The sequence below is a fragment of the Chiloscyllium punctatum genome, chromosome 28 (genome assembly GCF_047496795.1).
Source record: "Chiloscyllium punctatum isolate Juve2018m chromosome 28, sChiPun1.3, whole genome shotgun sequence".
Classification (NCBI taxonomy): Eukaryota; Metazoa; Chordata; class Chondrichthyes; order Orectolobiformes; family Hemiscylliidae; genus Chiloscyllium; species Chiloscyllium punctatum.
This window is the reverse complement of record NC_092766.1, coordinates 9,714,591-9,728,899: the sequence shown is the minus strand read 5'-3', so window position 1 is coordinate 9,728,899 and position 14,309 is coordinate 9,714,591. Positions and strand designations below refer to the sequence as shown.

At 54.1% G+C, this 14,309-nt stretch overlaps 1 protein-coding gene across 3 annotated transcripts; it reads right to left on the bottom strand.

Annotated features, from left to right (window-relative positions):
• Nucleotides 1-1,646: 1,646 nt before the first annotated feature.
• Nucleotides 1,647-13,150, bottom strand: LOC140453982 (uncharacterized). 3 transcript variants are annotated; one of them, XM_072548890.1, is made up of 2 exons: nt 13,040-13,150; nt 1,647-4,289 (listed from the first exon to the last, which is right to left on the bottom strand). In XM_072548890.1, the coding sequence occupies exon 2, from the start codon at nt 3,347-3,349 to the stop codon at nt 2,396-2,398; it is 954 nt and encodes a 317-aa protein (XP_072404991.1). In that variant the 5' UTR covers nt 3,350-4,289; nt 13,040-13,150; the 3' UTR covers nt 1,647-2,395. The 3 variants fall into 3 exon arrangements, with proteins under 3 accessions (XP_072404991.1, XP_072404989.1, XP_072404990.1); XM_072548888.1 differs by lacking the exon at nt 13,040-13,150 and adding an exon at nt 9,324-9,531; XM_072548889.1 differs by lacking the exon at nt 13,040-13,150 and adding an exon at nt 5,107-5,255.
• Between the last annotated feature and the right edge of the window lie 1,159 nt (nt 13,151-14,309).

Genomic DNA, 14,309 nt, shown 5'->3' with positions numbered 1-14,309 from the left:
CATTAGCCCTCAATTCTCTCGAGAATGCATCTCCATTTTAATCTTTTGGCAATGGTCTGTGAATCCATCACCTCTTTGTTACCCTTGAAATAGCCTGTGATCCCATCGCCAATCTGTTCCCTCAGCAACAACCTGTGAACCTCTTCTTCACCTGGTGCCCTAACCTGGTATGTGAAACCATCACCACTCTGTTAACCGAAGAACGGCCACTGAACCAATACCTACACTGTTCCCAGCCAACAGCCTTTGATTGCACCTTCATTCTGTTCCCTGCGCAACGGCTTGTGAATTCACCCTTATTATATTTTTCTCACGACTGTGTTCCCCTTACAATGGACCATGTGCCCATCCACACACGGTTTCCCTAGCAACTGCCTTTTGAACCCATTCCCCACTCCTTTCTTCCAGCAACAGCTTGTGAACCCATCCCCACATTGTTCGTATATCAACGGCCTTTGAACCAATTGCCATGCTTTTCCCCTGGGAATGGTCTTTTTAACATACTCCTTCATTTTCTTCTCACAACAGTCAGTGAACCCATCTCTGCTCCACAGCCCTTGCAACACCCTGTGAACCTAGACCTTGCACTGCTCCCCCAGCAACGGTCTTTGAACCCACTCCAACTGACTACTCCCCACAATAGCCTCTGGACTGATCTCTTCTTTGTTCCCATAGCAAAGGGCTGCAATGCTGTTCCCACTCTGTGCCCCTTGCAACAGCCTGTGAACACATGCCCACTCTGTTGGCCAAGGAAACAGCCTTTTACAACATTCCCACACTTTTCTCCTTGCAATGCCTGTTACCCCATTCTCTGTTTCCCTAGCAATGGCCTGTGGACCAATTATTTCTCCATTACCCTTGCCATGGTTTGTGAATCCATTCTCAATCGGTTCCTCTATTAAAGGAGCAGCGATATCGATGTTTCGGGCAAAAGCCCTTCATCAGGAATAAAGGCAGAGAGCTTTGGATGCTGCCTGAACTGCTGTGCTCTTCAAGCCACACTAATCCAGAATCTGGTTTCCAGCGTCTGCAGTCATTGTTTTTTTCCTCCTCTATTAAAGGCCTGTGAACCCATTCTCCATTTGTTCCATTGCCAACGGCCTGGGAACCCATTCTCCATTTGTTCCATTGCCAACGGCCTGTCAATTCATTCTCCCTCTGTCCCTCTAGCAACAGCCTGTGACCCCATTCTCCCTCTGTTCCATTACTAACGGCCTGTGGACCCATTCTCGCTTTGTTCCCCTTGCAATGACCTGTGAACCCATTCTCCCTCTGTTCCTTTACCAATGGCCTAGCAACCCATTCGGCTTTCCTAGCAACGTTTTCTGAACCTCTACTTCATCTGTTGCCTTCGCAACAGCTTGTGAACCCAATCTCATTGTGTTGCTCGATCAATGGCTTGTGAACTCATCTTCATAGTTTTCCTACAGCAATCCATTTCCTGTCAATCCATTCCTACTCTGTTCTCCTAGCAATGGCCTGTGATCATTATGCACACTCTGATCCATAGCAGGACATGTGCACCCATTCCCAATCTGTTACCCTAGCAAAGGAAGATGAGAGATGTTAGTGCGGATGAAATGATCTCAGTCCGAGCCCAGAGTGTGGTTCGACAATCGGTAATTTATTAAAGTGTTTAACGCCGGCAGAGACCAACCAAGGTCCGAATCTCGATCGCTCTCCCGTTCCACGCGCGATGTTACAAGTTATATACTTCATGAGTCAGGATGTAGGAGATTGGGTATGAATGAGTGTGAATGGTGGCAATCATGGCTGGAGTATGTGTGAATGTCAAGCTTCCTGCCGTCCTCGGAGAGTCGGCAGCATACACAAAAGGTGTGATGTTTATCTTTACGTAAATGGGTCCGGGTCTGCTTGTCTCTCCGTGAGTGCTGGAGGCTAGCACCCCTCTTTGTTACTTCCAAAGTGTCTGTTAGATTCATCCTGTTTGTTTGGTGTTTGCCTTTTGTGTAGGACTGTTTTGCATGATCAGGTTATGGGTGTGTGTCAGTTGGAACCTTGATGAGATTATAAGGTGGGTTCCGATCTGTGAGTCATGACCATTGTCTGGAGTCCTGACTAGTGTCTGGTCCGGTGTGTATTCGGATCTGTCTTTGGGCCCCCTTCTCCCGATCATGTGGTCAGGCTGGCAGCTGCTGTTTTAGAATGAATACTGTTTGCTTTAAAATGGATACTGCTGGCTGTCCCGATGTGGGCCTTGCTCCATGGTAAACACGGGGCGGTTTATCACCCCACTTCAGTCCCCCCTTTCGGCAAGGGGTTGGCCACGTCCACACCCCCGAAGCCGACATCTTAAAAGCTGTTACCCTGCCCGGTACATTCCACCGGCCGTCATACTGCAGTCATGGGGCCTTTGGATAGTCCCGGGAGATGGTTACATTAGTTCGAGCCCCGTGAGCTCGTAGTATCTGATTACTCGCCAGGAGTTTATGGCGTGGAGCATGGCCTTTCTGGCCTTTCGTGTCTTATGTTGGCGGCATGAGTGACATGCCACCAGGAGCCAGGCCAGAGCTAGCAGTAACTGTACCCCCACGATGACATGGGAGATGATTCTGACCCAGAGGTGTATGTTGACATTCAGGCCCCAGTTCCAAACCCTCTGGGCCCAGCCCTGGGTCTGCAGAGCCATCTCTGCATCCTCCTCTAGGTCTTTGATATGGGCTTGTAATTGATGGTATAGCTTTACTGAGTGTCCCACCCGTGTCCTAAGTTCTCGCAAGACCTCGGCCAAATGTGGGGTGGGGGCTTGTTCGGGCTCCTGGTACTCCCTAAGGGTGTTCCTGAATTCGTCGGCGGACTGTATAGACTCGGGCTCCCGACGTCGGACCTCCGAGATATGGGCTTGTCCAATGGTCACTGGGCACCTAGGGGTGAACCAGAACTCGTGCTGGGGAATCGGGCATTGCAGTCCGTTGAACCAGAAGGACGTTTCAAGGGTAGAGACACAATATTGTCCCCTGCCACCATACCCTGCCCTAGTGAAGTGGGGGCCCGTGGGTTCGATCTCAAGGGTGCAGCCCTGTGTACAGTTGAACCCGTATTCCGCTGTTTCACTCCGCCGTAAGGGGTGGGGGCAGATTGTGATTGCCCCTCGCTGTTTGCAGCCTACAAGCGGCACCGCGTACACAGCGCCGTCTCGGGAGATGGCTGTGTCGTGTGCCATAATATATTTGAGGGAGGTGTTTTCCCGTATTACTCCAATGTTTTCCATGTGGAACAGGGGAAATGGCCCAGACCCCGGGGTGACCACTGGGATCAGGAGGACCATCCCGACTCCCGTTGCCTCACTGACCTCACAGTCGGGAATCACCGGGTACACCCGGGTCATTCCCTTCAGGGTCCGGCTATCAAGTGTCCCGGAGCGTCCTGCGAGTGAGGCCAGTTTGGTGCTATCGCTCCAGTCGGGCACCTCCCCCCTTTGTATCTGATCCAGGTTGTATCAGATCTGGGCTACCATCCACAGGCCATACGCATGGCACAGCTGCCCCTCCTGAATGTGAGCCGTGTTCTCCCTTTCCCGATCAATAAGGTGGTTGATGGTGTGGGCATGTGTCTCCAGGACTGCAATGCCATCGAGCTGAAGGTGTGCTCCCTCTTCCCCCAGAAATGCCTGTTCTGCCTGGTGTGTGAGGGATCTCGCTAACAGGTCTCTCATCACCCCTTTTAGCTGCTCGATTTTCTCGTTAAGGCCCTGGATATCTAGGGAGTTTACCACGGACGTTCCTGTGTTGAGTCCTGTGAGGGCGTCACTGATAATGTCCCATCTGTGTCGTTGTGTGTTGTGTATGTCGGTTCGATAGTGGGTTGCCCCCATGGCATCTATAGCCCTCTCTATCACCTCTGTCCCCATCATGGTGTATAGGCTGCGTACCTGTGCTGTGCAATATTCTGGTACCCGGATGCCCGATATATTGACCAGCACGGGCACGACCTCGTGTCGGATGTTATCATAAAGGACTTCGCCCTCCTCCCATAATACCAGTCCCCCCGTGTGCCCCGGCCTCAGAGAGGGGCATGGTAGTATCTCGGGAGTCGTGGTTGTTGGTGGTGCGGTTGGCGGGGCCGAGAAACACAAATACAGAGAAATCACGGCGGCATTGGTCGGTTCATATTAACCGCAAATGGACAGGTCCCGTATCGCGAATGCGTCGAAGGCCGGGGCCGAAGTGAGGTCGTCTGGCATAGCGCACATCGTTCCGAACATCCACCCCCCCCCTTCTTGAACAAGGGAACCACGTTTGCTAGCCTCCAGTCCTCTGGCACTACTCCTGTAGACAAAGAGGACACAAAAATCAAGGCCAATGGCTCTGCAATCTCCTCCCTTGCTTCCCAGAGAATCCTAGGATAAATGCCATCAGGCCCAGGGGACTTATCTATTTTCACCCTTGCCAGAATTTCCAACACCTCTTCTCTACATATCTCAAAGCCATCCATTCTACTTATTCGTGCCTCAGTATTCATATCGACAACAATGTCCTGTTCCTGAGTGAATACTGACGAAAAGTATTCATTCAGTGCCTCCCCAATCTCTTCAACCTCCACACGCAACTTCCCATTACTATCCTTGATTGGACCTATTCCTACCCTAGTCATTCTTTTATTCCTGACATACCTATAGAAAGCCTTAGGGTTTTCCCTAATCCTACCAACTAAGGACCTTTCATGTCCCCTCCTTGCTGCTCTTAGCTCTCTCTTCAGGTCCTTCCGGGCTACCTTATAACTCTCAATCGCCCCTATTGAACCTTCACGCCTCATCTTTACAAAGGCCGCCCTCTTCCATTTAACAAGGGATTCCAATTCCTTATTAAACCAGGGCTCCCTCACACGACCCTTTCCTCCCTGCCTGATAGCTACGTACTTATCAAGGACACTCAATAGTTGCTCCTTGAACAAGTTCCACATATCAATTACGCTCTTGCCTTGGAATCTACTTTTCCAATCCACACATCCTAAGTCATGCCTCACCGCATCATAATTTCCCTGCCCCCAGCTATAACTCTTGCCCTGTAGTACACACTTATCCCTCTCCATCACTAGAGTAAAAATCACCGAATTGTGGTCACTGTCCCCAAAGTGCTCACCTACCTCTAGTTCTAATACCTGGCCTGGAGCAGCGGAATAAGTCGGTGGTGGCTGCCAGTCAGGTGGCTGGGCCGATGTTCCGGCCACTCCACACATTGGCCCCGTGTGGTTAAGGACGGGGACCACAGACTAAGTCTTTGCCATCCATCCAGTCGGGCCCTGGGGGAAAGGTTTAAGTTTGGACCAATGTTTCCACCTGCCCTTCCCCTTCATATCGATGCAGGCGAGGGTGTCGCTGGTGAGGATGATCTCGTGCGGCCCCAGCCACCGAGGGGCGAAGCCGGGCCGGTCGGGGGCGGCCCGGACCAAGACTTTGTCCCCAACGCCCGGGAGGGGTTGGGGAGGCGGTTGTTGCTGCTGTTTCGTTTGGTCCCTGATGTCCTGTTGATCGCGGGCGGTCTGTCTGAGGGCCAGCAACTGCGAGTCTAGCTGTCTGATGGAATGGGCCATCCTATCCCTAAGTGGGGCCATGTCCTCACCCCCTTCGATGACGGTCTCGGGTAGTCGCATGGCCCTGCCCGTCATGAGTTCGAAGGGAGTGAGGCCAGTGGCACGGCCCGGGGTGGCTCTGAGGCGTATCAGAATGGAGGGCAGGACGTCCACCCAGCCCTGACCGGTCTCGGCGATCACTTTTGCGATCGCCACTTTGAGGGTCCGGTTCATGTGTTCGACCATGTCTGAACTCTGGGGGTGGAAGGGGACATGGAAGCGCTGCCTGATACCCAGGAGGCGGCAGGCCAGTTTCATCGCGCGTCCCGTGAAATGTCTTCCCTGGTCTGAGTCAATCTGGAGGGGGACCCCCCCATCGCGGAAAGATGTCGAACGCCAGGATTCTGGCCACAGTGGCTGATGTACAGTCCCGTGTCGGGAAAGCCTCTACCCAGCGCGTGAAGTGGTCGACTATGACCAGGCAGTACTTCTTGCCGCAGCTGGCGGGCAAGGGTCCTGTGAAGTCGACCTGGAGGTTCTCCCAGGGCCCCTTGGGCCGTGGTTGGTGGGCCATAGGAATGCGCAAGGGCCTCCCTGGGTTATGTTGGGCGCAGACAATGCACCGGCGGCAGTGCTTGGTCACGTCGCGGCCAAGTCCGGGCCACCACCAGTCGGTCTGCAGCCTCTCGAGGGTCTCCTCCCGGCCTGCGTGGTCGGGCTCGTGATGTCGTTGTATCAGAGTTGTTCTGATTGCTGCGGGGGCAATCCTTGCCGTCGTGGCACCATACCCCATCGGGGTCAGGGATCGCGCCCCTTGCCCTCCAGTCCTCCCTTTCCTCGGGCTGAGTGCCATTCTGGACGTCCAGGACGTTGACGTCCCGGACTTCATTCACAGGCGCAGCGCGTACGGGGGGTAGAGGGGCACCTGTGGCGGCCTGGCCGGCCCAATGGTTCCCTAACTGTTCGGTGGTGGTAGCCCGCTGGTGCGCCTTGATGTTTACAACGGCCGCGAGCAGGGGAAGGCTCGCTGCCGCCACTAAGTCACGGACTGTGTTCTCGTGTTTTATCTGGCCGCCGCCGGCCGTGACAAAACCCCGGCAGCTTCATGCTGTCATGTAGTCATGGACTACCCCAAAAGCGTACTGGCTGTCGGTGAAAATATTCACCCGCTCCCATGGGGAGCGCTGCCGTGAGGGCGACCAGCTCCGCGACTTGGGCTGAGGTATCGCCGTCTAATGTCCCCTGTTCTCGGGTGGCCCCCATGTCGTCGACCATTGCCCAACCCGTCCGGCAGGACCCCTCAACCAACCGGCGTGAGCCGTCAATGTATAGGACCAGGTCGGGGTCCAAGATAGGACTATCGGCAACGTAGTCCTCCTCAGCCGAATCCATGACGGCCTGGCAGTGGTGGGGTTCCCCTACAGTTATAATCCCGTCCGCGGGGTTCATTCCCGTGTCCCTAACTATTCGAATGGATTGGTCCTAGGGGAGGAGGACTGCCTCCCAGGTTGCCCTACGGGCGTCAGAGACGGTTCGGAGGCGTCCTGTATTCAGGAGCTCCACTATAGTGTGTCCGGTATGCAGGATGATCTGACCGGACATGGTGACCGGCTCGCACACTCGGACCGCCCACGCGGCACAGTCAAGTGCGGCCACACAGCGGTGCATCCCCCTCACGACCGGGGACTCCTTAGTAGAGTAGTACCCTACGGGCTTCATGCAGTCCCCGGAGAGTTGGGTGACCATGGCGCTATAGAACCCCCCTTCCAGGCTATAGAAGACATGAAAGGGCTTAGAGAGGTCTGGAAGGCGCAGGGCCGGGGCACTGAGGAGGTGGGCTTTTAGCTTGGAGTAGGCATCGTCTTGCTCGGGGCCCCATTCCACCCTCTCTGCCCCGGGCCTACCCCCTTCACCAGGCGCTGGATGGGCTCAGCGGTGGTGGTGAAATGCGCTATGAAGGCGCGGCAGTAGTTGAAAAGGCCCATAATGCGGCAGATACCCCTGACCGTGTCCGGCCGTGGCATGTCGGCGATGGCCGACTTACGTTCGGGAGGCAGGGTCCTGCTACCCTGGCTAATGTCGTGGCCCAGGTATCGGACTGTGGCCAGGCCGATCTGGGCCTTTGTGGGGCTGATTCTCAAACCTGCCCGGGCGAGGGTGCACAGGACGGTGATCAGGGCTCCCAGGTGTGAGCGCGCATCCGTGGATGCGATCAGGAGGTCGTCCACGTACTGTAAGAGGGTACTAGAGTAGGGGGATAGGTCGCATTCCTCGAGGGTCTGACTCATGACCCTGTGGAAAATGTTGGGGCTGTTGTGAAAGCCTTGTGGCAGCCGGGTCCATGTGTATTGCCTGTCTCGCAGCGTGAAGGCAAACTTGTCCTGAGAGTCACGGTGCAGCTGGATGGACCAGAAGTCATTTGCCACGTCCAGGACCGTAAAGATCCGGTGGGAAGGCTCTAGGCCGTTAAAGATGGTGGACGGGTTGGCAACAATGGGGTGCTCTTTGTGTATGTGACCCGGTTGAGTGCTGTATAATCGATGGTGAGCCGATAGCTCCCATCCGGCTTACGGACTGGCCAAATGGGGGAGTTGGTAGTGGACACCGCGGGTCGCAAGACACCGCGGCCGGTGAGTTCGGCCACAATGATCTCTACGGCCCGCAGCGCCTCGGGTTTGATCGGGTACTGTCGGTGCGGGGGGTGTACAGGTCCGAGTATCCGTTCGGGAGGGGAACGGACAAGGCCGCAGTCCTGCTTGCTTGTGGCCCAGACCTCCGGGACCAACTGGCAGACTGTTCCGAAGGCGCCGTCTCCGGTCCAGTCCCGGGTGATAGGGACGCAGGGCGCGAGTGCAGCGACCGATCTAGTGGGGACCCATCTACCCTCAAGGGCGCTCTTATGGGATTTGCGGGATGTCCATAGGAGGCGCCGGTGGAACGCGTCCACGACCGCTCCCAGTTCGCCCAGCAGGTCAATGCCCAGGATCGTCCCTTCCGAGTTCGGGCAAACCCAGAAGTGGACGGGGAGTAGAATGTCATCGATCTCCAGGAGGGTGGCCTCGCTACGGCGGGCCACAACCGAGCTTCCCCCCACCCCCGTGATGGAAATAGAGTGATGGGTGGAGGGGAGGTCGAGGTCGGTGAGGGAGACTGATGACCCCGTATCTATCAAAATGTTGCATCGGCAGCCCCCAAGCGATGCAGAAACCCAGATATGGGGGTCGGCTCCCTCGGCGGGGGCCGACGCTACTCAGTCCTTACGTCGGGCGAGTAGCTGTAAGAGCTCAAGCAGCTGCCCGCGACTGAGCTGGTCCCAGTCGGGGGGGGGCGGGGGGCGGGAGGCTTCAGGCTAGGGCTGCGGGGTTCGTGGGGTTTTTGCAGCCGTGGGTCGCCGTTGGTGCCCTGCTTGGGGGTTCCTTGTTCGCTGGGGTATGAGGGGCGCCGACGGTGGGCATGCCGCGGTGGAGAACGGCCCCGGTGCTGACCCGGGTCGGGCTCTCCGGGGCGTCGGAAGGAGAGCGGGCAGTTAGACTTGTAGTGACCCGTCTGTCTGCAGTGGTAGCAAACGAGCGGCCCGGGTGTCGACAGTGCCGCAATGGTAGCTGGGGCTTGGTTATCGAGGGACATGGCCCAATTCTCAAGCTCCGTGAAAGAGACGTAGGGTACCAGGCCTGTCCGGAGGACAGTCTGGTGTGTGGGGCCTAACCCGTCCTTATATAGTTGGATAAATGCGGGGTTCTGCCGGTCAGCATCGGGGATCCCGCTATGCGCCTGAAAGGCCTCGAACTTACGGGCCCCATATTGCTGAGCACCCTCGCCGGGTTTCTGGGTGACGGCCACAATGGCGTTCCAGTCGACCGGCGTGTGGCCGAGAGCCTCGCTGACATCGGCCTTAAAGTCCGCAAGGGCGGCTTCCTGTTCGCGACGGCTGTACTGAGGTCGGCGCACCAGGACCCATTCTGGTGCGCAGGTCGGAGCCTGGACCACAGGTTCTCCGGGAGTTTGGTCCGGACCAGTCCAGCCACATCCCTATTGTGGAGGTTGTGGCAGATCTGCATCTCCCTAAGCCGCTGCCAAAATTCAGCGTTATTGTGGCGGGGCTTGAGGGTGGGGAGCCTATCCAGGAGTTTCATGGTATCACCCGGGGTTAAGGAGACGTATGTCGTTTTAAGGCGGGGGTTGTGGGTTTGGGACGCTTCTCCCCACCCCCGGGGGTATATTCAACTTTAACCGGGGCGGCGCGAGCTAGACTCGCGTGTGATTCCCGGGGGCCTGTGTTGTCCACGAGCCCCTCCCAGTCCCAGGTGGGGGACGGCGGGGCGCTTGGAGGCTCAGATAATGTCGGTAGGATCGTACGGTTGGCAAGTGCCTGGGCTTCGAGGTGTTCTGAGGCCTGTTTCTGCTTATCTTGCACGTATAGTTGGACCTTGCTAGCGAGCCTAACATGTGCCTGAAGCACAAGGACGCAGGCTTTCTCGTATCTATCCCTTTTCCGACGGACCCACCACTCCCGTTGGGCATCCAGCGGGTCGGCGGGCCGCCAGCCCGATTGGAGCATAGCCTTGATGACCTTTTTATTCTCGTCGGCTATGAAACGAGTAAGGGAGCCTTCTGGCCCCCATTCTAAATCGCCTGCCATGCAGCCAGCCATGTTGGGGGGTGGGGCGGTGGGGGGGGGGGGCGCATCGGGCTAATGGAAAGAAGACTTAGAAATGACAACACTACCAGTGTGGGAGCGCAAGAGATTTAACTGGCGCTAACTTATTCACCTCCCAGTCGGGGAGCCCACTCCCTGAAATCGGACCCTAGCCCCCGGGTCGACGAAGGCAGGTGTGGGTTAGGTACAAACGGGGCGCGTGTCTATACCTGATCACGTGAACTCAGACCTCTCCGCGCTAATCCCACAGAGGCCACCACCCGGGACTGCTGAGGCAATGGGCGAAAGCTTGGCCCAGAGGCTCCACTCGTCGGGCTGGTTTGGAGGACTTCCCGTCTTGTCGCACGCGTAGGCCTTCCAGACCCTACCGCGGGCTCAAGGAATGGCACAAAAACAAAAACCAGGCTCAACGTACATTGGGATCCCCTAAACTCCCACTGCAGAGTTTATCCAGGAAGGCTTTGTTTGTCGGTGTTTTACACAGGGGGGGGTCAATCTGTCGAGGTCTCGTGCCTAAAATCGTCGGTCCAGGGAAATTCAGTCCATCAGTTACTAGAACCCGTCAACAATAAATGACAGTAAACGAAAATCAAAACGGTCTCATGCACACCTTTACCAGTGCTTCGCGATCCCAATCGCCCACCCGCGGAGGATCACTCACACACGCACACACACACACTCTTACAGAGTACTCTATCGTTACCTGACTGTCGGACCCACTCTGTTCACAGGTTCAGATAACGGCCGGCAGCGGAGTCCCTTGCGGGGCTCTGGGGAACTTTTACGAGAGGGGTAAATGAGTAAAGATACTCACCCAGAGCCTTCACAGAGATCCAGCAGCCGTCGTCATCCCGGACGAGCCCCCAATTGTTAGCGCGGATGAAATGATCTCAGTCCGAGCCCAGAGTGCGGTTCGACAATCGGTAATTTATTAAAGTGTTTAACGCCGGCAGAGACCAACCAAGGTCCGAATCTCGATCGCTCTCCCGTTCCACGCGCGATGTTACAAGTTATATACTTCATGAGTCAGGATGTGGGAGATTGGGTATGAATGAGTGTGAAGGGTGGCAATCATGGCTGGAGTACGTGTGAATGTCAAGCTTCCTGCCGTCCTCGGAGAGTCGGCAGCATACACAAAAGGTGTGATGTTTATCTTTACGTAAATGGGTCCGGGTCTGCTTGTCTCTCCGTGAGGGCTGGAAGTTAGCACCCCACTTTGTTACTTCCAAAGTGTCTGTTAGATTCATCCTGTTTGTTTGGTGTTTGCCTTTTGTGTAGGACTGTTTTGCATGATCAGGTTATGGAACCTTGACGAGATTATAAAGTGGGTTCCTATCTGTGAGTCATGACCATTGTCTTGAGTCCTGACTAGTGTCTGGTCCGGTGTGTATTCGGATCTGTCTTTGGGCCCCCTTCTCCAGATCATGTAGTCGGGCTGGCAGCTGCTGTTTTAGAATGAATACTGTTGCTTTAAAATGGATACTGCTGGCTCTCCCGATGTGGGCCTTGCTCCATGGTAAACACGGGGCGGTTTATCACCCCACTTCAGAGAGAATTCGAGAAAGACATTTCTGGACAGTGTAAGGGATGTATGAGAGGGAGAGGGAGTCAAGGGGAACGGGGAGGTTGGAAAAGTGAAAAAAGTAAGGAAATGAGAGGAAGAGAGAAAGAGGGACAGCGCGAGAGTAGGAGGGAGCTATGGAGGCAGAGGGAGCAAAGGACGGAGATGAATTCTGCCGACGCCAGGTTGGATTGGGTGACACAAGAGGAGAAAGCAAGGACAGAGAGATTTCAACCCATAACATGGGCTCCTCTATTTCCTGAGGCACTGTGTAATGAACATTTTTGTTCACTCCAAATTGAAGTTATCAATACAGTCAGTGGAATGATGCTTTTTCTCACTAGTCCCTAAGTTGAGAAGAACGATGAAATGTGTCCCTCTAATCCAGTGTGGCAAAGGGTGAACAAGCCAGCACTGTCCTTAGTCTGTTACTATAGCAACAGTCTGCCTCATGGTTGAAACTTTGAACTGAAATTAGAAAATCCTGGATGGAGTCATTAATGAGTGAATTTGATTGATTGATGAATTTGGGTGAAGGGATATTTCAGCACATTCTTCAGCTGCTTTCTGAACTTAGTCTGGGTCACGGCATAAATTGCAGTGTTTGTGCAGCAACTGAGGAGCTGCAGCATGAAGCCTAATTCAAGCATGAACCAATGAAGATACACAGAGTCATACCCAATCTGCCACATCCGTCTCCATATAGAATACACCATTAACGTTGACCATAACAGGATGAAATTGGCCGAGATCACAAGCAGTAAAATGACGGATTTTTTTCGATTTCGCATTTCTGTGTCAGACTGATCGTCCCCATTGGTGTGAGTCCGAAGTCTCCTGCGGGCTCTGCTGGTCGCTAAAATGTGCCTGACAGTGAAAATATTGAGCAGCAGAATCAGGAGAAATGGGACACACGGGGTTAGAATGTGGTGGAGGAACTCGATTGCGACCCAGACACAAGAGTCATAAACATTGTCTCTTACATCACAAAACCAGGGAGAGCTCTCCTGTGAATACCAAGCTGTGAACATAAAATACCAGAAAATATTCTTTAAACAGCTCAGCGCAGTCACTGATCCCAGAACCACAGCTGCTGTTTTGTCACTGCAATATTTACTTTTCAGCTTCTGGCAACAAATGGCCACAAATCGATCAAAGGTGAAAGTGACGGTGAACCAGACAGAGCAGTCAGTGGTTGCATGAAGCAGGACAGCGTGGATATTACACACGGGGACAGAGTACAGGAAATTAAACTGTCTCCTATAAAGAATTGGAAAGTGTCTCCATACCACATCGAGGATAATGACCAGTAGATCCGCCACAGCCATGGCTGCCAGGTAATGACTGACACATCGAGACAATCCACAATCTTTATAAAGCAGGACGTAGATCGTTACTACGTTAACTGTGAGGAAGGAAAGCAAACACATTATACATCAGCCAGGAGGCAAATTTACCAGTTTGTTTGAGGACCTTTTAAGATTTTCAAATATCTCATTGTATTCAGAGATTTATTGAAATTGGCACTGAAATAACAAATGATACATTCGGAATTACTGACAAAAATATTCTGCAAAACACAAGAAACACTCCCTCCCCAAACACACATACACACATCCATAAGAACAGATGGTTTCTGGAACATTCCCACACATTTGATCACTCAAAAGCAGACGCAAGTCAGGTCTTCACAGTTCATAATACAGAGGGTGAAAACATTGCCATCCTGAAGGATTCGCCTCCCAGTTCCTTCAATACCAATGGAAGTTAGAAATTTCTGTCTTTATGTCTAACTTGTGGTGGATTCTCTATAGTGAAGAAACCTACATACAAGGAAAACATATCCCCAACCTCCACTCCCAGCACCTTCCCCTGCAACCACAAGAAATGCAAAACTTGTGCCCACCCCTCCCCCCTCACTTCCCTCCAAGGGCCCAAGGGATCCTTCCATATCCGTCAGAAATTCACCTGCACCTCCACACACATCATTTACTGCACCCGATCTGGCCACCTATACATTGGGGAGACAGGCCGCCTACTTGCAGAACTTTTCAGAGAACACCTCTGGGACATCCCTTGGCTGAACACTTTAACTCCCCCTCCCACTCCGCCAAGGACATGCAGGTCCTTGGCCTCCTCCATCGCCAGACCATGGCAACACGACGGCTGGAGGAAGAGCGCCTCCAACTACAAGGGATGAACTCAGATTTCTCCAGTTCCCTCATTTCCCCTCCCCCCCCCCACCTTGTCTCAGTCCCAACCCTCGAACTCAGCACCACCTTCCTAACCTGCAATCTTCTTACCGACCTCTCCGCCCCCACCCCCTCTCCGGCCTATCACCCTCACCTTAACCTCCCTCCACCTATCGCATTCCCAATGCCCCTCCCCCAAGTCCCTCCTCCCTACCTTTTATCTTAGCCTGCTTTGCACACTTTCCTCATTCCTGAAGAAGATTTCATGCCCGAAGCATCGATTCTCCTGCTCCTTGGATGCTGCCTGACCTGCTGCGCTTTTCCAGCAAAACATTTTCAAGTCTTTCACGAGGCCATACAGCCTTTC